Source organism: Ostrea edulis, chromosome 9, assembly GCF_947568905.1.
Source record: "Ostrea edulis chromosome 9, xbOstEdul1.1, whole genome shotgun sequence".
Lineage (NCBI taxonomy): Eukaryota > Metazoa > Mollusca > Bivalvia > Ostreida > Ostreidae > Ostrea > Ostrea edulis.
The window spans coordinates 65,515,151-65,543,018 of record NC_079172.1 but is presented as its reverse complement, the minus strand read 5'-3'; the positions used below and the strand labels follow the sequence as shown (position 1 = coordinate 65,543,018).

At 35.8% G+C, this 27,868-nt stretch overlaps 1 protein-coding gene across 2 annotated transcripts in view; it reads left to right on the top strand.

Moving 5' to 3' along the window:
* The window catches only part of LOC125657513 (tyrosine-protein kinase RYK-like), a 50,267-nt gene that overhangs the window by 14,171 nt on the left and 8,228 nt on the right, over positions 1–27,868 (top strand). For both annotated transcript variants that reach the window (XR_007363363.2, XM_048888116.2), the window contains exons 2-10: positions 3,841–3,974; positions 8,549–8,648; positions 12,500–12,634; positions 14,260–14,361; positions 16,171–16,327; positions 22,439–22,533; positions 24,820–24,942; positions 25,241–25,339; positions 26,285–26,487. Coding sequence is in view for 1 of the 2 variants with exons in the window: in XM_048888116.2 (XP_048744073.1) it covers positions 3,841–3,974; positions 8,549–8,648; positions 12,500–12,634; positions 14,260–14,361; positions 16,171–16,327; positions 22,439–22,533; positions 24,820–24,942; positions 25,241–25,339; positions 26,285–26,487 (1,148 nt within the window). In the remaining variant the exon portion in view is untranslated. The remainder of the gene's footprint in view (positions 1–3,840; positions 3,975–8,548; positions 8,649–12,499; positions 12,635–14,259; positions 14,362–16,170; positions 16,328–22,438; positions 22,534–24,819; positions 24,943–25,240; positions 25,340–26,284; positions 26,488–27,868) is intronic.

Sequence of the window (27,868 nt, the reverse complement as noted above, 5' to 3'; positions counted from 1 at the left end):
ATTAAAATAGACACACAAACGTTTGATTGAAGCAGCATTTTTCAGTCAGTCCTGCTTGAAGTGTACTATTAAAGTTGTTGCCTATATATACCACCTCCACCAGATCTATATTGATGTGCTATATAGCACCCCTACCAGAGTTAGCTGTAAAAACTTTTGCCCCTTGTCCTCTCCTAATTAGTATTGCTACAAACTCTAGTCTTAACCAGACCCTTTCCCCAGCCCCCATCAGCTATTGACCTTATCCACAGCTATCGTCTGTGCCGGAGTCTTTAAATTCTAAATTCATTGCTCTATCTTTCTCACTCTGTGGTAGGTTCTGTAAATTCCCTTTTGTGTCTTACAGTTAATGCTTCATGCCCATGATTTTGATTGTCATATCATTTCCCTGTAATTACTGCTTAAAGTGCTCAGTACAAATTTTTTGTCGTAAATCTTTAGTGGCAATCTGAGTGTGTCTGTTTGGTTGGATCATCAGCCCCTGTTAATGGCATACCTGTATCAAATATCAGCCTGGTCCTAAACCTTGGACTGTGAAATTAGATGTACAAATTAACACCTTACGAAGCAGACAGTTGTGGTTTGTGTGGGATTGTAAGAAACGCTTATTAAATTAAATTGACAAAGAAATATTTTGTATGTGAACATTTAATGAACAAGTCGACAAGGTGTAATTATTTTTTCTATTATACACTAGTGGTGTAATTGGCTTTAATCTGGAGGAGATCATTTGAAATTGCTCATTGTTCCCTCAGATTTCATAAAGCATTCCAATTTTTAACAAAGAAACTTGCAAATATGATTGGTGATTATATGTTAATTGAATGTGATTATTTCTATTTTTCTATTTTGATCCCATAACTGATTATATTTGAAAGAGATGAAAGTTGAGGCATGCATTTTGGGTTAACTGGGTGCTTCTACGCAGTCTGTGTATATTTGCCACTGAGATAATACATAATTGGATATAAGCGGAGGTAACTACATCTTCACATGTATGCGATCTCATGGCTATATGATTTAATCGAGAAAATGAATTCTTATTATCTTAATTGCCATTTTAAACCAAATCTTTACATCATAATTGTTACTATTTTTAATGTTCTATAGCAGGATTTTTTGGATTATCTTCTGACATGCTTTTATGCTCAGAAAGGTAACATTTGTACATATTTTCACGATTTTATGGAAAACAAATCATTAGATGAAAGGGATTAAAATTTCCACAGTTTGTTGACTACTGTAGAATCATTTAAATTCGTGGGGGCCAATTTTCGTGGATTGCTGAATTTTTATGGGTTCGTGGGAACATAATTTCGTGGATTTATATATTTGTAAGCTCTGGAACGTCTTTATTCGTATATATTTGTAAGAAAGATAACTCTGGAACGTCTTTTTTCGTTGAGGATGTTAATTTGTGGGTGAGGGGTACCCAAAAATTCCACGAAATTTGAGCCACCACGAATTCTAATGATTCCACAGTATACTCTATTCAACCCAGTCGTACATACCCTATTTGAACAAGCACTCCTTATATGTACATGTTCCTGTAATATACTAGCCATAACTTGCTATATATGATCATGAAGGGGAAAAAATAAAGATAAAACGAAGAAAAAGAAAATGCCCCCCACCCCTTCCAGTCCTTTGAAGATTTTTCCAGTAGTTGTGGGACTTAACCTCATGCAGACCCTCATGAGAATTTCCACTAACTGGGACTGATTATTAAACCTTTGACCCTTGTGAGATTTCTCCTCTAATTGAAACTTAAAACCTCAGTCTCTGAGATTTTCCCACTAACTGGGACTTAATTTCTGATTCTTGTGAGAACTTTCCACTAAATGTGTGACTCTGACTTAGCCACTGACCCTTATTGAAATTTTCCATTTATTAAAACTTAAACTTGATTATGATGTTTGGCATATACAAGACAAAGTCTTCATATTTTTCAAACTGGAAGGTCAAGGTCAAAGCTTTATTGCAGAAGGTCGCATCAAGGCTACTGGTCAAATTTATCACTACAGGACTAAATCATGCTGAAGGGTTAGCGTTTCACAAACAGATCTTGTATAAAATCATGTGAAAGAAAACCTTGACTGTTCATCAAATGCACAGATTGAGAAGATTTCTATGGACCTGTGTCAGACATATTGCACCAAGAAGTCTAGCTGGACAGTGTGAAAAGCACTAGCATTTAAATCCTGTGGGAGAAGTATTCCAATCATTTTCAGTTGAAGTTAATTCACAATATCAATGTTGACACAAGCTTAACAAATATTTTTTCTTAGGTTTATAATTTAGTTGTGGATGAAATGTGAATATGGTATCATCCATCCGACAATAGTATCATGTCCCCAGGAATAATATCATGTCCCCAAGTCTCATTTATTGCTGGCCCAGAGAAACAATATGGCTGCACTTCCAGAATCGAGGTCAAGTACCAGGATTCTAAGCCTGTGTGTTTTTTGAGTCATTGATCAATAACACTGTTGTCCTTTCAGATATTGAAAATCATGATATCCTGGGCTCTCGTGTTCTTCAAATAATCAGGATTCAATTAATGTCCACTTAAAATAACAAGTGTGGATTACAAATAGCAGTGGGTAAACACTCACTGAAGCCTCCCTGTCAGGCTTCTCCTGCAGGTGCTTGTTCAGGGCTTACCGTCGTGGATTATATCCATACATACTTTTATCTAAATATTTATTCATGTTATAAAGTACTTACTAATATGTAGATTCAAGATTTAAATTTAGAGGCTGCACAGCTGTGTTAGTACATGTACTACCTGTTATTGTATGAGATTTATAACCGTAAATTAGTCGAGTATCGGACAATTCATACCTTCGTGACTGCTTGGTGTTATGTTTTTGCAGTAAGGGAAGATACTAATTAAGTCACTTTATACTCTTTTTATGTAATCAAATTCAAACCTTGCAACCAGAAGTTGGCAAATTTGATAATGTGAAATATAAAACTGATATCAAGTTCTTGTTGTGAATCAAATGTAGAAAACTCGGAGATGATGGAGTTGATATGATGAGATGTTTTAATGCAACTCCTGACTGTTTGACATTTTGTGTACAAACTTATGGGAACATCTGTGTTTTTGGAGAGAACTTTTGAATGAGAGGTCAGAAAAGTCTGTTGCTCTTGAAATCTGATATAAATATTCCAGTATGATAAACTGTGATTCATGTTGCCTTAAATTCCCTTACAGTGCAATGTTATGTCAGAGGGTCAAAATCAGCAACAGTGCAGATAAGGTTATCTCCCCTGAAAAGCAAAAGCATCTAGTATCTTGCACCGCACTTAAGACTCTGTGTTGGAGGGCCAAACTAATTTCTGCTGGAGTCGGGATTTGTTTGTGTAATCTAGATCATTACACAAGAAAATCAACACCTGTCATTGGTATTTTTAAAGTTAGATAAAAAAGTATGATAATTTGATGAAGGTTACAAACATTGCAGAAATAACTGTATTGTCTGTTTTTTGCAAATTTTTTCTGCAATATTTCCATCCATCAAACCTGTTTACAAACCAAGGAAAGACATTTTATATTTATATTTCTCTGTATTTTTTGTAAAATATAAATACTTTCAAGGATGTACATGTATCTGTAAGTTATTTAAACGTAACAGCTGAAAATTACCTGACCTCGATTTGTCTCCATGGTAATGATTTCCATATTTGAACAATGGTAAATTAAAGGGAAATAATTCAAGAAAACTGCACAATTTAATGAACTAGAATCTGTTTTATCTTTTATTATATGTGGAGTGTTTCTAATAATTCACAAACGAATGCATTGATTTTAATCATTTTGTAATTTTGTTTCAGGTGTGAATGCGGAGTTGTACTATGTAAGGAAGGGGATCATAAACAACTACGCGTTGTCGTTCGTATTTCCCATACACCCCGATGTACAGGAAATTGTCTTCACGTGGAGAAGTCTGCGACAGGGTCCGCCAGATGTGAGTATCGAGGTGGTCATTGAGAAGACTTAGTAGACCTGTCTCTGATTGAAAGCCTACATGTGTCATATCATCACAAATCTCGTAGCGTCATCAGTGATTTAAGTTCACATCACAAAACTATATCATGTCAAAATACATTCCTTGGCTAATAGTAAAATCCCAGGCTGGAATTCAAAGTTTGATGTGTGCCCTCATCTGGATGTTTGATATAAATCTGCCCAGTCCAAATTTTTGAAGCCCTTTTATCTTGACATTTTAAGTCTACTGGTTGAAGAGCAGAAGAGCTTAATGCATTGATAACTTGTCCATTGTCTCATGAAGACAACTGACACAAGGTGCAAGTCCATGGGAAAAAACCTTACTTACTCAGACCTGATAACTTGTGATATCTCCCTCTAAAAAGGCAATAATTGTTTAATTTACACATGATACAAATCAGTTTATCTATTCAAACTATAGATAGGGCTGAAACGATATACCCACTTCACAAAACGATACGTATGATTGCAGTTCTTATGCCACGGTTCAATATTTTCTATATGATACATTTTATAGAAGAAACAAATAATAATGTAGAAGAAAGAATTCAGTTACAAAGATGCACAGTCACAAGTTTCCAAACCACCGAATGGTGAGATGCCAGTGGGTTCTGCAGCGTAATCATTATCAGACTCACAATGAACAAGTCTGAATTTTTAAATGGATATTCTATCCCTCATGCATGTTAAAATAATAAGTTCAGGTCTAGCCTGATGTATTTTACTGAACCCAATTTTAAGAAATTGTATATACATCTAACAACGTTACTTTATGACAAACAGGATGACTTCAGCTTCTCCATCGTCAACTTCCCATATATATGTAGCAATATTCCATTATCACCTGCATATGGTGTTTATATCTTTCAACTGATTCAATACGCAAGAGCATGTTCTGTGTATGATAAATTTTTAGAATTGAGGCAGCCTACTGAAAAATAAGTTGATGTTATAGGGTTTTCAACAATCTTGTTTAGTCAGCATGGCACCATTATATGGTTGTTATAATGATCTGATTTGCAAATACAACCTGCCATAAGGTTGAACGGTGTCTGACGTGTTTCATACCATTTGTTTGGCCATGCATTCTTTACATGCTGATTTTAATGATACAGATTACTCTGTTTACCTAAGTATCAAGACATAGGGCTTACAGCGGGTGTAACCAGTCGACAAGGGTGCTTACTCCTCCTAGGCACCTGAACCCACCTCTGATGTGTCCAGGGATCAGTGTTTGCCATACTCTTTATTTTGTATTCTTTATAGGAAATATTGGATTGCTCACTGTTTGTTATCTTCACTTTTTCATGTACAAAAGTCTAGGAGTCTTGGGAATGTAATGACATTCACACATTGCATATAGTGATATGTATGTCATAACATGGATAAATGAGAATCATTTGAAATCTTCCAGAATTTTGGAAACTGTCAATTTATTTTGGGGTCACTTACATCATCTGAATATATTTTACATAATTAGCTCTTGATTTTCAAACAGGCAGTGTAAATTCCTATGAAGAGGAATTTTAGTTTGTTTAACAATATGTAACATCATTAAGACACCAGACAGCATTAGAATGTGTAGAAATGTCAAAAATGTGCACCGTAATGAGCAGAGACTGCAGAATTCTGTATATTGCATTGATTGGGGTCACCAGCGCCCTGTGAATTTCCTGAAGGTGCTAAGACTTGAAGGCAGATAACCAGTGTAGTAATGAGAAACCTGAATGTTGCAGTGGGTACTGGCACCAATGCATCACAATAGAAAATCAGCATGTAGAGATTTAACATCAATCTATAAAAATAAACATGTACTCGTTGGTATCACAAAAGGCAAATGCGATAAAATTCCAAGGAGCCTCATTTTGTTGAAAAATGCAGTTGAGTGTTAGATTGTGTAAAACGAATCCATTAGCCATCATTTATTCATCAGAACATAAATCTGACAGAGGTCTTACTTATGAAGTTCATTTATGAACTCTAATTTATAAAGGCTAATTAACAACTACATAAAATGCATTTCATGTCATCTTAGATGTTTCAATGTCAGTTAGAGAAATGAATTGCACCTGATGAACACTACAGAAGCAGCTCCAGTGTAAGGTGAATGTTCCGACCTCCTGATACCTGCTGGGGTTAATTCCGGGCTCTATAATGAATCCCTTAGCTTTGTCTGATTAACAAGCATATCAAACATTCTCTTTTCTCTGAGAAACTAATCCTCTATCTATCACAGACTGGCACCTGACTGTTCAAAGAGTGATCATGTGAATGACAATGCAGAGCAAGTAATCCATTAGGAAACTCATTGTGTGTAAAATAAAATATAGAAATTCAGCATGCTCTTGTGTAACCTTGAGTAGATAACATATCAAGTAATCGAAGAGGAGGAATTCTGAATGAATTCAAATTACTGCAAATGTTAAGTACACTTTACTGACTGGGCCATGATTTCAGAGTGCTGCATAGTAGGTTCCTGTTTACTGTGTTGTGTATGGGTCCCCAATCACAAGCCGCATCATTGCCATATGGTAAAATGGTGAACACGACAGTTATCAATCGTCAGCTTACAGCTTACGTGCTTAGAGCTTTCCCTCAAGTGAGCTTCTGCATTGAAGTTTGTAGGTTGTTTTACAATGTCTAATTCTTCTCTAGAACCATTTCGCCAATTTTAACCACACTTGGCTGAAAGCAAGCTTGGGTAAAGGGGATGCAAGTTTGCTCCAGTGAAGCTTGTGTCCTAATTCCAAGGAGAGAAAATTGAGAAATAGTAAAAATAAAAAATGATAAAGGGTGTTTCAAAAAAATATTTCTGTTCCAGAAAATCCAAAACAGTAGATGAAAACTTCTTTATATAATGAAGATTTAAGTTCCTGGAAACTATGAATGCATACTCCCCGGGTCTATGATGGGACCACAATAGGGGTTCAAAGCTTTACATAGGAATATGTAGGGAAAATCTTTAAAAGAACCACAAAGTTGGAATTTGTTATATCAAATAGGCAAGCATCATGTATGAAATTCTGCATGTACACAACATATCCCCCTTATTAAGCCAAGGTGGGACCCCAACAGGGATTAAGTTTTACTTTGAACTTAAGAAAGTATAGGAAAATTCTTCGAAAAGTTCCTTTTTTCAAGAATCTATGAGAATGTTATTTCTAGAAATTAATAATATGCAAACATCCTTATGTAGTGTAATATCCGTATAATTAAAGTGTTTTAGCTAAATTGTCTATAGAATGGTCACATCTCTCTCTTTCTCTCTCTCTCTCTCTCTCTCTCTCTCTCTCTCTCTCTCCACATGGCTAAAGTCTGAAAAAAGATTTATATATATACAAATGAAAAGAAAATTCGCAAGAGAGAATAAAAAGGGCACAATATGCTAAATTAATATGCGTATTGTAATGTAAATTCAAATTCGCACGGAGACCCGGCTTGATGATGTAATGGTGTGTACATGAAAAAATGTTGGTTTGTTGTTACCCAGGGGCCTCTTGTTTCTAACTGAAAAGGAATGCCACCTTTACTCTGTTCTTAGAAATTATTTAGTTCATTTTCAGATGTGTCTAAGAGAAACAAAAGCTGAATTCATTTGATGTCTAAATATAAATGGAATAAATAGAAGCATCAGACACTTGCGTTTAATTTAAAGGTATAAATGTAAATCAAGGTCATGTGGGTCAATTTCAGATAAGTGTGTACCATACTGATATGTTTTGATTTACTAAATGAATTATGTAGCTCTTAGATGAGAAAAAAAGAAGAGAAATTAATGCTGCAAAACATATTCTCTTGTTAATATTATGTAGTTATTTAACTTCTGGTCAGTGAATTGACCAGAATATTTTTCCCCTTGGTGCTGGAAACAGTTGGATGTGTTCTGTAGTCTGAGGCCAGAGGCAGAGGGCAGTAGAACACATTAAACTATCCCCAGCATCAAGTGCAAAATGTTCTGGTCTATGGACAGATTGTACATGTATATGAGTAGTATTTCAAATTTGTTAAAGGAAAGTTTAAATAATTACCAATTGTAGTATGCATTCAAATCATTTGTGTAAAATTAAAAATTATGGATGTTAATTATATATAGATTTGCATGTGAAAACAGCTTAAATTGGCAAACAATATACAATGGACTTTCTATCCTGTAAATATTGCCTTGCCAAAAATGTAAACTTCACAAATTTTGAGAAAATTCTCAGTACGCTATCAGCACGTTCAGTGACGTTTTGATTTAATTAATTCTTTTTTATTTTTAGAGTCCTTATTTTCATGAAGATAAACCAGACCTCCTTCACGGAGCTCTGGGAATCTAACTGGAAGTACTATGTTAGTTGTCTTCTCCCCATTAGTGTGTAAGTCGTGAATACGTCACCAGTCCATCAGACAGATGGTCCAAAGTACAGAAACTATTGACTGTTAATAGTTCAGAGAAATACACATACAGGAAAAGATAGTCAAAACTACTACATGTTTAATAAGACAACAAATAAACAGCTTTATTACTGTCAATTTATTCTGTTTTCACAGATCTACTACAACATGAGTTTTGAGGTGTCCAATCCAAGAGCCATGCTGATACCTGTGGCCAACATTTCTAACACGGGAAAAGTTCCAAACTCACTCTCAGGTAATCAACATTTCTAACACGGGGAAATTTCCAAACTCACTCTCAGGTAATCAACATTTCTTACACAGGAACTCACTCTCAGGTAATCAACATTTCTAACACAGGAACTCACTCTCAGGTAATCAACATTTTTAACACAGGAACTCACTCTCATGTAATCAACATTTCTAACACAGGAACTCACTCTCAGGTAATCAACATTTCTAACACGGGGAAATTTCCAAACTCACTCTCAGGTAATCAACATTTCTTACACAGGAACTCACTCTCAGGTAATCAACATTTCTTACACGGGGGAATCTCTAACTAACTCTCAATTAATCAACATTTCTAACACAGAAAATAAAGTTAAAAACTCACTCTCGGGTATTATCTAATTCGCTAGAAGTATAGAGATCTTCACACTTTGGGGGTGAGGATGGACGTGGGACAATTTGTCTGTGAACTTTAATATTTTACTTTAGATACTTGGAAATTTTTGATAAACCCATCTTTATATTTTGTCCAGACACAATTATACTAGGAAATGACTGCTTTCTTCCATCTGATAGATTTAAGGTCATTGTGTTCAACGGTCAAAAATGAGTTTTACCAGCAACTTACTAGTGGGTAAAACAGATGTCTGTAACCAGCCTTAACAACCACAAATTAAGGAAACAGTTATTCTCATTCAGACTTAAACTTTTGGTATTTTACATGACATTAATCTTCTATTTTGTTGCTTTTTTGAAAATATACACTGTTATTCACAAATGTACTGTTTGTGCTTCATTCATTTCAATTAAAAACATTGTCTCCCTGTCAGGGATTTAGCTACCTTAAAATTATGCAACAATTGCATTAAAATATAATTACAGTTACATGTATATTATCATTTTAGTATAAACCCCAATGTAATTTAATTAAAATTCGCACAAAGAAAACGAGTTTGAAAATAAAACAGGACTAAAAATATTTCTTTATATCTAATGACATTGTTGGTTCTTCAGGTGATTTTTATCTTTTATGTTAAGAATATTTTATATGATAGTCTTTCCTCAAACTTTTGATTCTGATAATCTCAGATTTTCTTTGGTGTAAGCTTGTCTTCGATTTTAATCCTATTTTGATTGTACTCGATCCCTGGAAAGTTGGTATAACAAATTCGAACCTCAGACACTCGGCAATAGCCAGTCTACGCTGGATCATCTCTGCTTACTGTTAGAAACTGATAAAGAGAAGGACCCCCTAATTCAGACAGTTTTTACGACTCTTATCATTGAATTGTTGTGTCTGTGATATTGTCATGATATTCCCTCCCCTAATATCTACCTACATCAAAAAATTCCAGAATATTGTACAATCACATTTACTGGATGTTCACATCTTTTATCCAAATGTATGTACATTTTTTTGCCAATAAAGAACCTCTCAAGTATTAGTATCAAGAGAGAAAATATTTGTCTGAAAGCAAAAAGTGCATGCATCAATTGAAAAGCTGGTGGAGTCTTGGCAGATTTATAGCTTTTCTATGCTTGCTTTACACTTGTTTTATGTTTCGGATCCTTCATTTGTTCAATTAGGCCACTGGCCACTGATCTGGTATAAGTAAAATGAGATATGTTTGTGAGTTCTTGTGTCTGTTTTGTCATGCTCTGTGGAAAATGTTGGACACATGTGTGGTGATATTAGCAGTGATGTGGGTGAATGTTGATCCCCCGCAATCTGAGCTCGGGGGACCACCCCCTGTGATTTACCCCTATGTTTGTCTCTATGGCGGTTGATGATTTCTGCCAGACTAATTTTTCCACTGTTGCATCAATTCCGTGTTTCTGATGACGGGAGAATAATTGACTGTGATGACAGAGTGACTTCTGTATCTTCACTACGGAGATGTAATGAATAAATTTAATTGATAAAATAGCAGCACTTGACAGAGCTTTTATCACATTTTATTGGGTTTTTGGGTTTGTTTAGCCACTGTGGAGCCAGCTTGGATATGAAAACCCCTGATTCATTCATTCTTTATTTCCTCTTAATGGAGATTTATATGAAAACATATTTGCAATATATTGGCTTATATTGAGAAGAGCATAAAACACTCTATCAATTACAAGTGTATCAGGTGCTTGTAATTTTTTTAAAATATATATATCAATATGTTTTCTCTATTGTCGTTATAATTTTGCTTGGTACACAATGTATATTCCTACTGGGGGTTCAGTGATGGAATAGAGTCAACTAGCAATTGCAATAGTGCAAGAATCTTGTGACAAACGTTAAATATAGGGATAAGTGGTGCAACAATAACATACATAAAAAAACGAGATATCGAAATATAATCAAAGAAATATTGATGAGATGATGTGTTTGCAGAGCACAAGAAAAATGTAATGATTAGAGTGCAATAATGATATTAAGGAGGTATGCTACACCAGAGAAATTTGATGTAGATGAAAAGTGGAGGATATATATACTGCACAACAATATTTTGAAGTTGAAAATTTTCAAATTTACTTTATTTTGTCAAAAAATACAGTTTTGGTAGAAGGTAATCTGAAAAAAAAATTTTAAACCCCTGCTGGACTCGAACCTGTGACCTACATTTCAGCAGTCGATATTCTAACCTACTGGGCTAGGTATTTAGATGGAAAAGGAATAGTCAAATATTGCTGATATCGATTTTTTCATCCATGTTTTTAAAGGAAGTCAGCCATTATGATAATGTAGAGTAGTACGTTAAAAAATTATTTATTATAGAATATGTGACTGTAAAACATAGTGTATTTAAAGGTATGCTACAAAGTTCTGCATATTCATACAGATGTAAAGTGCATAAATAGGCCTCTTCCTGGCTGTGTGAGGCATAGGGATAAAATGTATTTGATTGACTACGTGATTTACGAAGTGCGAGAATAAGGTACAATATTTTACACTATAACTAAACTACATGACTGAAGCACAAAGATAAATATATTTTATAAGATCATATAATTACATTAAGCAGAGGTTGCAGATATAGAATAGGCTGTGTGTTTGTAGGAAGCACAAAACATAGGATCAAACTTTCATCGGACTACATCATCGCATTAAGCAGTTCAGAATACCACCACATCCCTTAGAAAACAAATTTGAGGAAATGTTGATTAGGGAAATCATATTGGAATTCATGAAAGTGGTGTTTTACCTAAAGGAAGGAACTTGTGAAAATCTGAATGACAAAGTCCGTACGTCCCCACTGATAAAAGGACATTGACTTCCATTGTCATCATGTTTAGAATCTGTTTTACCTCTAGTATCAAAGTAATTTTAATTGACTGTACTGTCATTAACCTGAATTTAAGTGTGTATATGAAATCAGTTGAATACTAATTGAATTATTTTTGTTTGTTATACATACTGTGTCCTGTCAGTGTAAAGTGACAAGGAAAAGTGACACAGCAGAGATGTACTGTATTTATAAATTAGTAAATAATGAATACCAAAAAGAGTTGAAAAGTTATATCACTTTATTTCATACATGTAAAAGTGGGGCGTTGTTCTGATGAAAAGTTATGTTAAAATATTCCATGTGTAAATTTAGTGGGGCGTTGTTCTGATGTAAAGTTACGTCACTTTATTCCATGTGTAAAATGGGGCGTTGTTCTGATGTAAAGTTATGTCACTATATACCATGTATAAAAGGGGGCGTTGTTCTGATGTAAAGTTACGTCACTATATTCCATGTGTAAAAGGGGGCGTTGTTCTGATGTAAAATGAAAACAAGAGAAGAAGTGGTAGCTTGCAATAACTTCAATAATCAGATGTTACACTGTTGTTGTTTTGTTTTTGCAGTTTATCCAATGTTACCGTAATCTGTTTTGTTTTTGCAGTGTTTAGCATCACGTTCCCCTGTACGGGGAAGGTCTCTGCCGATGTTGAGGTGGTCATTCAGATGAATATCAGCATTTTCTCAGCTTCCAATATCTCAGTTCTCAACTTCAAACGCAAGAAAACATGTCTCATGGGTAAGTCACCGATTCAGTATCTCGTGGGCGTGTCACAAAAACATGTCTCATGGGGTTAGTACCGATACAGTATCTCGTGGGCGGTCACAAAAACATGTCTAATGGATAAGTACCGATACAGTACCGTATATACTCGCCTATAAGTCGGTTCGCCTATAAGTCGGTTGTATAATTTTTAAGTTATTTTGGAGGGAATTGCCAATGACCCATTTATAAGTCAGTCTAACTTTTTTCAAAAATTGGTTGATAATTTCAAATCAATGCTTTATTGTTTTTACCTGTGTTTCAAATAATATTTTGAGAAATGCACCAATATTTCATATTTTTTTCTCGACAAATCAATTTCATATCAATACTCTCATGTATTTATCTGTGTTCCAATAATATTTTGGGATATGACGTCGATATTTCATTTTTTATTCTCAACAATTGAAACAGTTACTATTTTGTTTATTTCGTGCATATTTTTGTTGTTTAAAAAATACTAAGCTACACATGATGCCATCTAGAAAAATACTAATCTTCTTAGGATACTCCTTGAAGTCGGACATAGAGTTTTGGACCAAAATTTAACTCCAAAAAATCCGATTATAGGCGAGTATATACGGTATCTCGTAGGCGGTCACAAAAACATGTCTCATGGGTAAGTCACCGAAATAGTATCTCGTGGGCGTGTCACAAAAACATGTCTCATGGGTAAGTACCAATACAGTATCGCATGGGCGTGTCACAAAAGCATGTCTCATGGGTAAGTCATTGATACATTATCTCATGGGTGTGTCACAAAAGCATGTCTCATGGGTAAGTCACTGATACAGTATATTGTGGGTGTGTCACAAAAACATGTCTCATGGGTAAGTACCAATACAGTATCTCATGGGCGTGTCACAAAAGCATGTCTCATGGGTAAGTCATTGATACAGTATCTCATGGGTGTGTCACAAAAGCATGTCTCATGGGTAAGTCATTGATACAGTATATTGTGAGTGTGTCACAAAAACATGTCTCCAGTGAGGGTTTTTCTCTTTATGTTTATGGTCTGCCTTGTAATGAAAAACCACACACTGCAATATCTTTTTAATGCAAGGTAAAAGTATAAATTTGAAAAGTTATCATTTATAGTCATTGGGTATTTGTTTAGATACACAAAATCACAAACAAGTTTGAAATGATGCTTGAGAAATTGATATATTTTTTTCTGATTTGTCAAGCCCAAATTTTGCTACCCATTTTCCCACTATTACTTCATTTTTTGTCTTATGAGTAGGGCACAAAAATTTAAGTACACAACATTAATGATTTCTGTAGCCAATTTTATCATAGACAGTACTTAAAGTTACAACTTGCTTTGGTGCATGAACAAAATAAGAGATATTTCTCATATGAATTTTCATAACTAAAAGGCAGTTTTCAAATATTTTTATTGCCAGTGATTTTAAGTGATCTTGCATGTGTGAAATTTTCATTGATTGATATGGTAATTGGTAGATAATACTGTATAATTCTTTGTTTTAGATACATGTATATGTATTAATTTTATATCCCTCAGTGACTTACTGAACAACATTGAATTGTTTACTGAACAACATTGAATTGTTTACTGAACAACATTGAATTGTTTACAGATAGTAGATATCAGAAGATTCTGAGGAACAAACTGTACTACAACAAGATACAGACGTTATCACCCCCCGTCAACCTGACCCAGAACCACGTGACAGTGGACGGTATGTAAACGATCAAAACAGGGACTGACTCATAGTGTGTGTGGGGGGGGGGGAGGGGGGGGGAGGTTATCACCCCCAGTCAACCTGACCCAGAACCACGTGACAGTGGACGGTATGTAAACGATCAAAACAGGAACTGAATCATAGTGTGGGGGGAGGGGGGGGGGAGGTTATCACCCCCAGTCAACCTGACCCAGAACCACGTGACAGTGGACGGTATGTAAACGATCAAAACAGGGACTGACTCATAGTGTGAAGGGAGGGGGGGGGGGGAGGTTATCACCCCCAGTCAACCTGACCCAGAACCACGTGACAGTGGACGGTATGTAAACGATGAAAACAGGGACTGACTTATAGTGTGGGGGGAGGGGGGGGGAGGTTATCACCCCCAGTCAACCTGACCCAGAACCACGTGACAGTGGACGGCATGTAAACGATCAAAACAGGGACTGACTCATAGTGTGGGGGGAGGGGGGGGGGGGGAGGTTATCACCCCCAGTCAACCTGACCCAGAACCACGTGACAGTGGACGGTATGTAAACGATCAAAACAGGGACTGACTCATAGTGTGGGGGGAGGGGGGGAGGTTATCACCCCCAGTCAACCTGACCCAGAACCACGTGACAGTGGACGGTATGTAAACGATCAAAACAGGGACTGACTCATAGTGTGGGGGGAGGGGGGAGGTTACCACCCCCAGTCAACCTGACCCAGAACCACGTGACAGTGGACAGTGTGTAAACAATCAAAACAGGAACTGACTCGTAGTGTGGGGGAAGGGGGGGGGGGGTTATCACCCCCAGTCAACCTGACCCAGAACCATGTGACAGTGGACAGTGTGTAAACGATCAAAACAGGGACTGACTCATAGTGGGGGGGAGGGGGGGGGGAGGTTATCTCCCCCAGTCAACCTGACCCAGAACCATGTGACAGTGGACGGTGTGTAAACAATCAAAACAGGAACTGAATCATAGTGGTGGGGGGAGGGGTCAGTGAATTACTGTAACCCCCAGTAATGGGGGCATGTAAACTACTGTGACGCCCAGTAAAGGGTGTATTTGAATTACTGTAACCACTAGTAAAGGAGGGCATATAAATAACTGTAACCACTAGTAAAGGAGGGCATATAAATAACTGTAAACCCTAGTAAAGGAGGGCATATAAATAACTGTAAACCCTAGTAAAGGAGGGCATATAAATAACTGTAACCACTAGTAAAGGAGGGCATATAAATAACTGTAAACCCTAGTAAAGGAGGGCATATAAATAACTGTAAATCTTAGTAAAGGAGGGCATATAAATAACTGTAAACCCTAGTAAAGGAGGGCATGTGAATTACTGTAAACCCTAGTAAAGGAGGGCATATAAATAACTGTAACCTCTAGTAAAGGAGGGCATATAAATAACTGTAAACCCTAGTAAAGGGGGCATGTGAATTACTTTAACCTCTAGTAAAGGGGGGCATGTGAATTACTTTATTATTTGTATGCCTCACTGTAAACTTGCTCAAGTCTCTATGTTTAATAATCATTGCTCTCTTTAATACTTTTTAATAATGCCAAACATCTATGTTTGGTGACATTTAATGATATTTAGACTTCTGAAACACAGAAAAATGTGAAAATTAAACAACGTAGAGACTTGAGCAAGTCTAGCCTCACTGATATTGAACAAGATTTTAAATCTATTATTCCTGCATTGAATATGAAAAATGTTACAACTGTCCCCATTAATGGATAATGAAAAGATAAAATTTGTTAGTACTAGAACATTTAAAATGTCAGCTTACAATGTGCTGTGCGTTTTCAGGTGCTGCTACCAATGTTAAGATGTCCACCAAGATCTTTTACATCACAGTGGGATGTGCGTGTGCTGTCATAATCCTGATAGCGATGGCTGTAGCGATTTACTACCTCAATACTCAGAAAGGAAATAATAGGGGATACTCAGAAAGGATCAAATACTAGTGAGTACTATTCACTACATCAGTACTTACAAAGAATCAAGTACTTAGCTATATTTACATCAGTACTCAGAATTATCAAATACTAGTGAGTACTATTCACTACGTCAGTACTTACAAAGAATCAAGTACTTAGCTGTATCTACATCAGTACTCAGAATTATCAAATTCTAGTGAGTACATATACTACATCAGTACTGAGAAGAATTTAAATTATATCTACATCAGTACTTAGAATTATCAAATACTAGTGACTACTATATACTACATCAGTACTTAGAAAGACCCAGCACTAATCAGCACTATATACTACATCAGTACTTAGAAAGACCCAGTACTTTAAGTTATATCTACATCAGTACTTAGAATTATCAAATACTAGTTACCACTATATACTACATCAGAATTTAGAAAGATCCAGCACTAATCAACACTATATACTACATCAGCTCTCAGAATCAAATTCTAGGAACCACTATTTACTGTATCTGTTCTCAAAAGGAATGAAAAACTAGTGAATACTACATTGTATATCAAATACTAATGAATAGTACATTGTATATCATATGCTAGTGAGTACTATATGTAAAGCAGTTATCAGAAAAAATTAGATGCTTGAGAACACAATACAGATAAGTGTAGGTTACAACTCAGCAGACTAGTGTCATTTATTATTTACCAACACAATATATTGCCAATCAAATTAATTCTAAAGAACTTTTAGTGAATTTGAAATCGCAAAACTTTCTCAAATCAACAACATCAAAACCTTTAGTAAACTTGAAATCGCAAAATTTTCCCAAATCTTTAACATTAAAACCTATGACTTTTCAACACTTTACAGGACTATTCCTCATGATAGATTAAAGACTAGACTTTTTGACATCATAGACAGTTGCTTCTTCAAAAAAATGAAAGTATTCAATCAGTCATCCAAACAATTACTTTGTTAAAAGTCACTCTGATTTCATGCACAAGTACTCTTAAGTTGAAATACAAATTGTGCTGGAGAAATGTGCTGGAGTTCCTCATTTACAATATCTTTGTGGTCTTTGGTGATTAGGTCTTCCAACAGTCTGTTGGAATTCCTATGGGCACAAATTGTGTTCCTTTGTTAGCTGACCTGTTTTTATATTCTTATGAAGCAGAATTTATTCAAAAAACTTCTATGTGAGAAGAAAAAATTTCTTGCCTCGGCCTTCAATTCGACCTTTAGATATATCGACGACGTATTATCTATTAACAATAATAATTTTCATTCATATTAATTCGATATATCCCTGTGAACTCGAAACAAAAGACACCACAGTCGTCCACTTCTGCTTCATACTTAGATATTTTATTAGAAATAGATATCAACGGCAAACTAACAACTCAACTTTATGATAAACGGGATGATTTCAGCTTCTCCATTGTCAATTTTCCATATTTATGCAGGGATTTTTGTAGGGTCTGTAGGGGGCCGAAATAAGGCCCCATTCCCAATGCTAAAAAGCAGGTATTTTTCCGAATTTTTGCTTTGAAATTCCCAAACAATGAAAACAAATCAAGCAGGGTAGCCAAATCATTCATAAATCTTCTGCACAGGCCCACAGATTGCAATTTTTGGTTCAAAAGTCTTTAAGTAAACCTAATTTTTTGGCCTCTGCTTATTTGAATGAGGTAAACTTTGACCAAATTGAAAGTCAGAAGGAGCCCAATTATACCTTAAAGCACTCTGGATTGGGTTTTTCCCTATTTCTTCGTATGAAACATTTTTCCCAATTTCAAGCAAATGTCGCTATTTTTCCCAATTGGAAAGGCCCTTGAAATCAAGACCTTAAAAAAACTGTTATGTACCAATATCCCATTATCATCTGCATATGATGTTTATGTATTTCAACTGATTCGATACGCAAGAGCTTATTCTGCGTATGGTCAGTTTTGAAACCAAGACAGGCTACTGACAAACAAGTCGATGGTGCAGGGGTTTCAACAGTCTTGTTTAAAGTCAGCATTTCGCAAATTATAACGATCTGGTTTGCCAATACAACCTATCATTGGGTCAAATGCTGTCTGCTTGTTTCATACCGATTGTTAGGCCGTTCGTGGCACACTGATTTTGACTATGGATAGCTCCATTAACCTGATCTAGATATAGGGTTTACGGCAGGTGTGACTGGTCGACAGGGGATGCTTACTCCTCCTAGGCACCTGATCCCACCTCTGGTATATCCAGGGGTCTGTGTTTGCCTAACTCTCTATTTTATTGTGTCGCCTGCGTTACACGCAGTGGCGACATATAGGGATCACTATGCGTCGTCGTCGTCACAAAAAATTTCTGTCACAGTTTTCTCAAGAACCACATGGGGCAACTCCCTGATATTTGGCACAGAGCATCAGTGTGGCCAACTGTATTGTGTAAGACATTTTCGAGTCTGTCGCTTATCAACTTCCTGTTTGCCGGGACTTAGAATTTTTTACAGCAAAAAAATTTCTGTCACAGTTTTCTTAAGAACCACATGGGGCAACTCCCTGATATTTGACACAGAGCATCAGTGTGGCCAACTGTATTGTGTAAGACATTTTCGAATCTGTCGCTTATCAACTTCCTGTTTGCCGGGACTTAGAATTACTTTTTCAACATTATGCGTGATATATTACATATAGAATGAACTAGCAGGCGACACGTGTCTTCCGGGGAAGACTTAATACTGCGTATTGTTCATATGAGTTATGAGATTGATCACTGTTCATTATCTTCTCCTTTCATACAAACTATGAAAGCAAAAGGTAGATAAATACAAATTATTCCAGACCAACAAGTAAATACTACCTTTCACTGACCATCAGATAAATACAAACTACTAGTGATCAACAGATAAATACAAATCATCACTGACCAACAGATAGATATAAACTGTTACTGACTAACAGATAAATACAAATTATCACTGACCAACAGATAAATACAATTTATTACTGACCAACAGATAAATACAAATCATCACTGACCAACAGATAAATACAAATTATTCCAGATTAACAGATAAATACAAATTATCACTGACCAACAGAAAAATACAAATCATCACTGACCAACAGATAAATACAAATTATCACTGACCAACAGATAAATACAAATTATCACTGACCAACAGAAAAATACAAATTATCCCAGATCAACAGATAAATACAAATTATCACTGACCAACAGAAAAATACAAATCATCACTGACCAACAGAAAAATACAAATCATCACTGACCAACAGATAAATACAAATTATCACTGACCAACAGATAAATACAAATTATCACTCACCAACAGAAAAATACAAATCACTGACCAACAGATAAATACAAACTTACTGACCAACAGATAAATACAAATTATCACTGACCAACAGATAAATAGAAATTTTCACTGACCAACAGATAAATACAAATTATCCCAGACCAACAGATAAATACAAATCATCACTGACCAACAGATAAATACAAATTATCCCTGACCAAAAGGTTGATAAATACACAGATTATTTGGTTAGATTTGTAAGTCGGTGTATAAACTTGGGATACTAAGTGAGTAGAATAAAACCTCAGGTATCCAAACACTAACAGGACAGTGGGATAGAGATTTCCTGTAGAAACCATAAGAAGAAAATGCTCGAGGATAATTCTCTGTGTCCAACTTCCACCAGATGGTATTTGGGAAGATTGATTGAATATTGGTTAACATCCCTCTCGAGAATATTTCACTCATATGGAGACATCACCACTGCCGGTGAAGGGCTGCAAAATTTCGGCCTACACCCTACGCTTATGGCCTTTGAGCAGGGAGGGATCTTTATCGTGCCACACCTGCTGTGACATAGGACCTCGGTTTTTGCGGTCTCATCTGAAGGACTGCCCCATTTAGTTGCCTTCTACGACAAGCAAGAGTACTGAGGACCTATTCTAACCTGGATTCTCATGGGAAGTATTTGGGAAGATGATGCTGTGAACAGTGTAGTGCTGTTATAGTCTACACACTTGCTACTCTGTATCCACTTTTGAAATCAAGTGTTTAAAGAATAACAACCATTAAGTTTTTACACAGTTACAATGACATTTACACAACATTGTTTTCACATAAATAACAATTGAAGCACAAGGAGCGAACATGACATTCGAATTTCGATTCTGTGAAAAAATGATTTTCCTGTGTTGCGCAACATGCCATAAATAATTACCATGATTACTGCTCCGGGACGTGGAATAATATGAAAACTCTCATAATGCAGGGTAGTGTTTCGTTGACAGAAACATAATGAAGTGTTATGTAACAGTAAATTATCTGTGTGCCGGATGATGGAAACTTGACGACAATGTCAACAATCTGACTTCTCTGCCGTGACAGTTGTATCTCTATCCAGTCAGATAGGCACTAGTAATTAGAGACAGCTCTTAATGACAATCAGCAGTGGGCATTGACTTTAACAGCCGCTCAGACAGGACAAGGAATGAAATAAAAGTATGGATTTGGACATTATAATGAGTGCAATGTCAGATAAACTCTATGTTATGATGGGGGGTTTCCCTTGTCCACCCACAAGTTTATGTACTTATTTTTCTGGAAACTGAAAAGTGTTAGCATTGATAATGTGTTTACACAGGCATTTGTAGCTGTTGGTGAAATGTGGCCTGCACTGAAGAATACTATAAAATTACACAGCACTCGTCAAGGACTGAACATGTTTTCACTGTTCATAATGACCACTTATGAGATTACATGGTAGATGGGTGTTTTATTTTAAGATTGAACATGAAATGTGTGCTTATGTTCCATCTAGATCGTAATTTAGATCCTCCACAGAACAAGAATTATGTAGCTGTAGTGGGCTCTCAACACAAAAAGATTAGCTGCTCTCTGTCTGAGAGGCAACTCAAAAACTGGAGATTTGTTGTAGCACCTGAGGCTTAAACATTAGATTATTTTGTTATAAATAATCAATAGATAACAATAATTGAAAAAAAAAATTTAAGGTAGATGTTGAAATAGACGTGAATGGCGTTATGAAATAAGTTTTCTAAGAAATTAAATTCATCTCTCTCTCTCTGTGGATTCAGTCTTGTATATTGCATGTATTATAGGAAATATATTCAATTGACCTATACGTAAATATTTCTCTTAATATTGTAAAACGGAGAAAGTCAAGTAAAACAAGCACAGAAATATCCAAGAAAAACACCCATCTTTATGATAGATAAGTTAATTATACAAGTAGCATTGTACTTCACTGAAAAAGAAAAACACGTGAGATTGAAGTTTGTATATCAGAACACACATCAAAGAGTGTGTGGATATTTTTTTATGATTATTATTTTGGCTTAAATTAGAATATTGCTTGTTTTCCTTTGCCAGCCCAGCCTTTGACCTATGGTTCAGTAGATAGTGAATATACATTATTTTTATTTTATATTATTTTACAGGCAAAAGCATTGACAATCATTGAACAAAGCCCTTTTAACAAGTTTATGATAGAATGAACACTAAAATTCAAGTCAACTTGCACAAGAAAAAAATTCAGAAAGGTTTCAAACCTAGGAACAGAAAAAAAAAATATGAGTGAAATAGCTATAAAAATTTTAGTCTTGGAATTTTTAGGGGGATTATTGACAGCAAGGGAAAACAGAGAATTTTGATTTCGACATCAGTTATTTGATTTTGTAACTATTGGTATATACACAGGGAGTAACACTGAGATTGTCACTATAGTAGTACGATTTCCTTTAGCAGATCTGTATACAAACTACATCACAGCATAGTGTACCCATACAACAGGAAATTACTCAGCTTTAATGTTAATTAAATCCATACAACAGATAATTACTCAGATTTAATGTTAATTAAGTCCATACAATAGATAATTACTCAGATTTAATGTTAATTAATTCCATACAACAGATAATTACTCAGATTTAATGTTAATTAAATCCATACAACAGAGAATTACTCAGATTTAATGTTAATTAAGTCCATACAACAGATAATTACTCAGATTTAATGTTAATTAAGTCCATACAACAGATAATTACTCAGATTGTTAATTATTGAATGTTAAATAAATCCATGGTTTTAATTTCTTTGACAGTGATAGTACCAGCTCCCAGCAGCTGACAAAACAACAAAGTCAGTCCTTTTTGCGATCAGAGACTCCTGTGGACAATAGCTTCAAGGCATCTAGTGGTAAGTCTTTCTGCGATCAGAGACTAAGTCCTTTCTCCGATCAGAGACTAAGTCCACTCTCCTATCAGAGACTAAGTCCTTTCTCCGATCAGAGACTAAGTCCTTTCTCCGATCAGAGACTAAGTCCTTTCTCCTATCAGAGACTAAGTCCTTTCTGCGATCAGAGACTAAGTCCTTTCTCCTATCAGAGACTAAGTCCTTTTGCGATCAGAGACTAAGTCCTTTCTCCAATCGGAGACTACAAAGTCCTTTCTCCGATCATAGACTACTGTAAACAATAGCTTCAAGGGATATGGTGTTAATGAAGGAATTTATCGGTGACAACTGCAACCTCACCACCACCCCCCCCCCCCCCCCCCCCCCCCCCCAAACACCTCAATGTCTTGTCAATTTCTGATAATTTGATTATTTTTCTGTGCAGTTACCCTTCACAGAATTGAGATTTCTTAAATCGATTCCTTTAATCCACTTATTTTTAAATGGTATGTTTAAGTACGTTATCAGTTGTTATTACTAATTATGATATGTTGTAGCATTGACATCTGTTATGGTTTATAATGTATATGAATCAAGTTTAAAATGTGAATTTTTAAGAAAGTACTTCAGTTGGTGATTTGAGGATGTGCAGTCAACATTACTTTATCAGCTGGTTTCAATAACAGAAGAGTACACAACAAACAAAGGATTGTGGTCTCCAGCTTTGGGATTTATGAATATGAGGCATCAATTCATGATTGTATCAATCAGTCAGTATGTACTGCCCACCTGACTTCAGTGTTACTGTTACTTGAACAAAACATGGAACTCTTTTGAATTCTACAAAATCAACTACGATTGAAATGCGACATTTCAATCCTTTCGTACTGCGAGTGATTTAAAACTTTAAATGTTGAGAAAAATCGACAGTAAAGCTACATCAGAACTGGTCGTACAGTCACAAGGAATATGCATACGTAATTAGAAACCTCTTGTAAATTTCAGAAGTTAGGTCTAGGGGAAAATGATCTTTTGTTTCTCAGGTACCACTGTATCAGACTGAAACTTACCCCATTCTCTATTACTGTATCAGACTGAAATTACCCCATTCTCTATCACTGTGTCAGACTGAAAGTTACCCATTCTCTATCACTGTATCAGACTGAAAGTTACCCCATTCTCTATCACTGTATCAGACTGAAAGTTACCCATTCTCTATCACTGTATCAGACTGAAAGTTACCCCATTCTCTATCACTATCAGACTGAAAGTTACCCATTCTCTATCACTGTGTCAGACTGAAAGTTACTCTCTATCACTGTATCAGACTGAAAGTTACCCCATTCTCTATCACTGTATCAGACTGAAAGTTACCCCATTCTCTATCACTGTATCAGACTGAAAGTTACCCCATTCTCTATCACTGTATCAGACTGAAAGTTACCCCATTCTCTATAACTGTATCAGACTGAAAGTTACCCCATTCTGTATAACTGTATCAGACTGAAAGTTACCCCATTCTGTATAACTGTATCAGACTGAAAGTTACCCCATTCTATATCACTGTATCAGACTGAAAGTTACCCATTCTCTATCACTGTATCAGACTGAAAGTTACCCCATTCTCTATCACTGTATCAGACTGAAAGTTACCCATTCTCTATCACTGTATCAGACTGAAAGTTACCCATTCTCTATCACCGTGTCAGACTGAAAGTTACCCATTCTCTATCACTGTATCAGACTGAAAGTTACCCCATTCTCTATCACTGTGTCAGACTGACAGCTACTGCTTTGTTTTCTCTATCAGTGTGTTGAAAAGGGAGATAACTTGATTTTTCATATTATTTGCTGATATTAATGAGAATACATTATTTCAAAGATATATAGTGTGGGATATTAAAAGTAATCCTCACTGTGACAGGGACCATTACAGATTTTCCTTAAATGACTCCCTATCTCCCAAAGGATGCCATATCTATCGCTGAATAATGAACCTATTCTGTAAATCTAAATGCATTTCTTTGAAATGTATCGAAGATATTGCCATTCAAACTTTTACCAATCAGATTGCAGCTTCGCAACATTCATTTCTGCCATTGGGTGGACATTAATGAATTGAAATAAAAGCCCTTGTATTTTGTTTTGAAATTGTTGACCTGAGACGCTGTAGATTTATTTGTGCTAGTCTTCTGGGCCCAGCTGTAGTGTTGGTCACAGACTGACAAATGGATGGACAGATGTTAATGCTGGGACAAAAAAAGAAAAGGTACAATGTTATGTGGACTAACAGGTGCTCTCTGATTTTAGTGAGGAACTATTCCAGCGGCCCATCCCCAATACCAGAATGTTTTCCTCCGGACCCACGGGAAATTTTGGCTGAAGTTGCAATAGATCGTCGGAGGATTTCACTGGGAGAAATTCAGATGGAGGGTAGGGTTTGACATGATTATATAAAGCCAGCTTACTAATGCTTGTTGTCTCATTTAATTTCCGTGAAGATTTAAAAAGAATGTGCAATGTATCTTATGTGTAATGGAAGAATTTTTAAAAGTTTGAAGAAAGTCTGGAAGAATTTTCATGGGCAGTTATGATCTTCTTCTATGGTATATGGAAAATTTAAACTTACTAAATTTTGTTAGAAACATGAATAATTTGAAATCCAAGAAAAGAGTATGCAGTTAAATTTAATATGTGTTTTTTTAATTGAGCTGAATTCCCCATTTTGTAGGAACATTTGGGAGAATATACCATGGCACTATCCTAAGTGAATCAGAGAGTGAGACTGAACTGGGGGCCGACCAGGGCATCATTGTCAAAACCGTGTCAGGTAAAGTCTAGACAGCCACATACTGCAAAGTGGCAATAGTAGTGTAACACACTATCAGGAAATCAGTCGATAATTCTGGGTGAAAAATTACAGGAGATAATCAGAATTGTGACTTCAATTTTTTTCCAATCTCAAGTGTCTCTCTTCAAAATGTCGACCAATTAATCAAACCTGTTTGCAGTACATGTATTCCACTCTTAATCCAGGACAGATAGATTTACAGACTGTTTACTATATGTTACAGACTGTTTACTGTGTTACAGACAGGACAGATATATTTACAGACTGTTTACTGTGTTACAGACAGGACAGATATATTTACAGACTGTTCACTGTGTTAAAGACAGGACAGATAGATTTACAGACTGTTTACTATATGTTACAGACTGTTTACTGTGTTACAGACAGGACAGATAGATTTACAGACTGTTTACTGTGTTACAGACAGGACAGATAGATTTACAGACTGTTTACTGTGTTACAGACAGGACAGATATATTTACAGACTGTTCACTGTGTTACAGACCGGACAGATAGATTTACAGACTGTTTACTGTGTTACAGACAGGACAGATAGATTTACAGACTGTTTACTGTGTTACAGACAGGACAGATAGATTTACAGACTGTTCACTGTGTTACAGACAGGACAGATAGATTTACAGACTGTTTACTATATGTTACAGACTGTTTACTGTGTTACAGACAGGACAGATATATTTACAGACTGTTTACTGTGTTACAGACAGGACAGATATATTTACAGACTGTTCACTGTGTTAAAGACAGGACAGATAGATTTACAGACTGTTTACTGTGTTACAGACAGGACAGATAGATTTACAGACCGTTTACTGTGTTACAGACAGGTCAGATAGATTTACAGACTGTTTACTGTGTTACAGACAGGACAGATAGATTTACAGACTGTTTACTGTGTTACAGACCAGGCAAGGCCGGATCAGGTCCACCTGTTTCTGACCGAGAGCTGTATGATGATGGGAATCGTCCACCAAAACATCTACCCTGTCATCGGAGCCTGCACAGACTCCACCCAGCCACCATTTGTAATCTACCCCTACTCCTCAGAGGGAAACCTGAAAAAGTTCCTCCTCAAGTGTCGTGTCTCAGAGACGGGCTCGCATTATGTACGTAAAATTCTCTCACATTATGTACATAAAATTCTCGAAAAGCTCCTCAAGTGTCTCAGAGACAGGCTCACATAATGTATGTAAAATTCTCAAAAAGTTCCTCCTCAAGTGTCTTTTCTCAGAGACAGGATCACATTATGTACGTAAAATTCTCAAGTGTCATGTGAGACGGACTTTCATTATGCACATAAAACTCTCAAAAAGTTCCTCCTCAAGTGTTGTTTCTCAGAGACGGGCTCACTTTATGTATGTAAAATTTTCTCACATTATGTACGTAAAATTCTCTTACACTGTGTACGTAAAATTCTCTCACATTATGTAAGTAAAATTCTCAAGTGTCGTGTCTTGGACACGGGCTCGCATTATGTACCTAAAATTCTCAAGTATCAGAAAAAAACTGGGATTGTGTTAATTCTGAGTCAAGTATCGGAAGAGAATAATTTACAGTATATACAATATGTGTGGCTTGCAGTAATTTGTTTCTTTGTACGTTTGTATATGTGTTTAGTTGTATACAAGATTTATCATAATCATTGGTATAAAGATTTTTGTTTCTATTAGTTGTCAAGGTAACAGATAAAACGTCAGGAACAGAAAGGGATATTCTTAAATTTCTTCTGGAGAAGAAATACTGTAGCTACATTTCTTTTCCAAGTTTTGTCAGACTTTCAGGAAAGATAGTTTGCTTACAGATCTGAGTTCACACTCCATTTGAAGGTTAAATGTAAAAGGTCATTGTCACTGAATAGGAAATTTTGAAATTCTTAATGTGCAAGATTTAAGTTTCATTTCTTATTCAGTGTTTATCAAACTTGCTTGTTTTGGTGGTAGATGGAGTGATTAATTGATTCGAGCATGTGTTAATTCATGTAAACTCTGAAGACATTTGTGTTGATTCACATTAACTCTGAAGACATTTGTGTTGATTCACATTAACACTGAAGACATTTGTGTGGATTAACATTAACACTGGTTGATTCACATTAACACTGAAGACATTTGTGTGGATTCACATTAACGCTGGTTGATTCACATTAACACTGGTTGATTCACATTAACACTGAAGACATTTGTGTGGATTCACATTAACACTGAAGACATTTGTGTTGATTCACATTAACTCTGAAGACATTTGTGTTGATTCACATTAACACTAAAGACATTTGTGTTGATTCACATTAATACTGAAGACATTTATGTGGATTCACATTAACACTGGTTGATTCACATTAACACTGGTTGATTCACATTAACACTGAAGACAAGAACTACCACATGCTCTAATGGATTGACCATCTCCATCTACCACAAAACCAAGATATAATGAATATTTACATTTGGAACTGTGTTTTACATTTTCGGTTTTGTAAAAAATAAC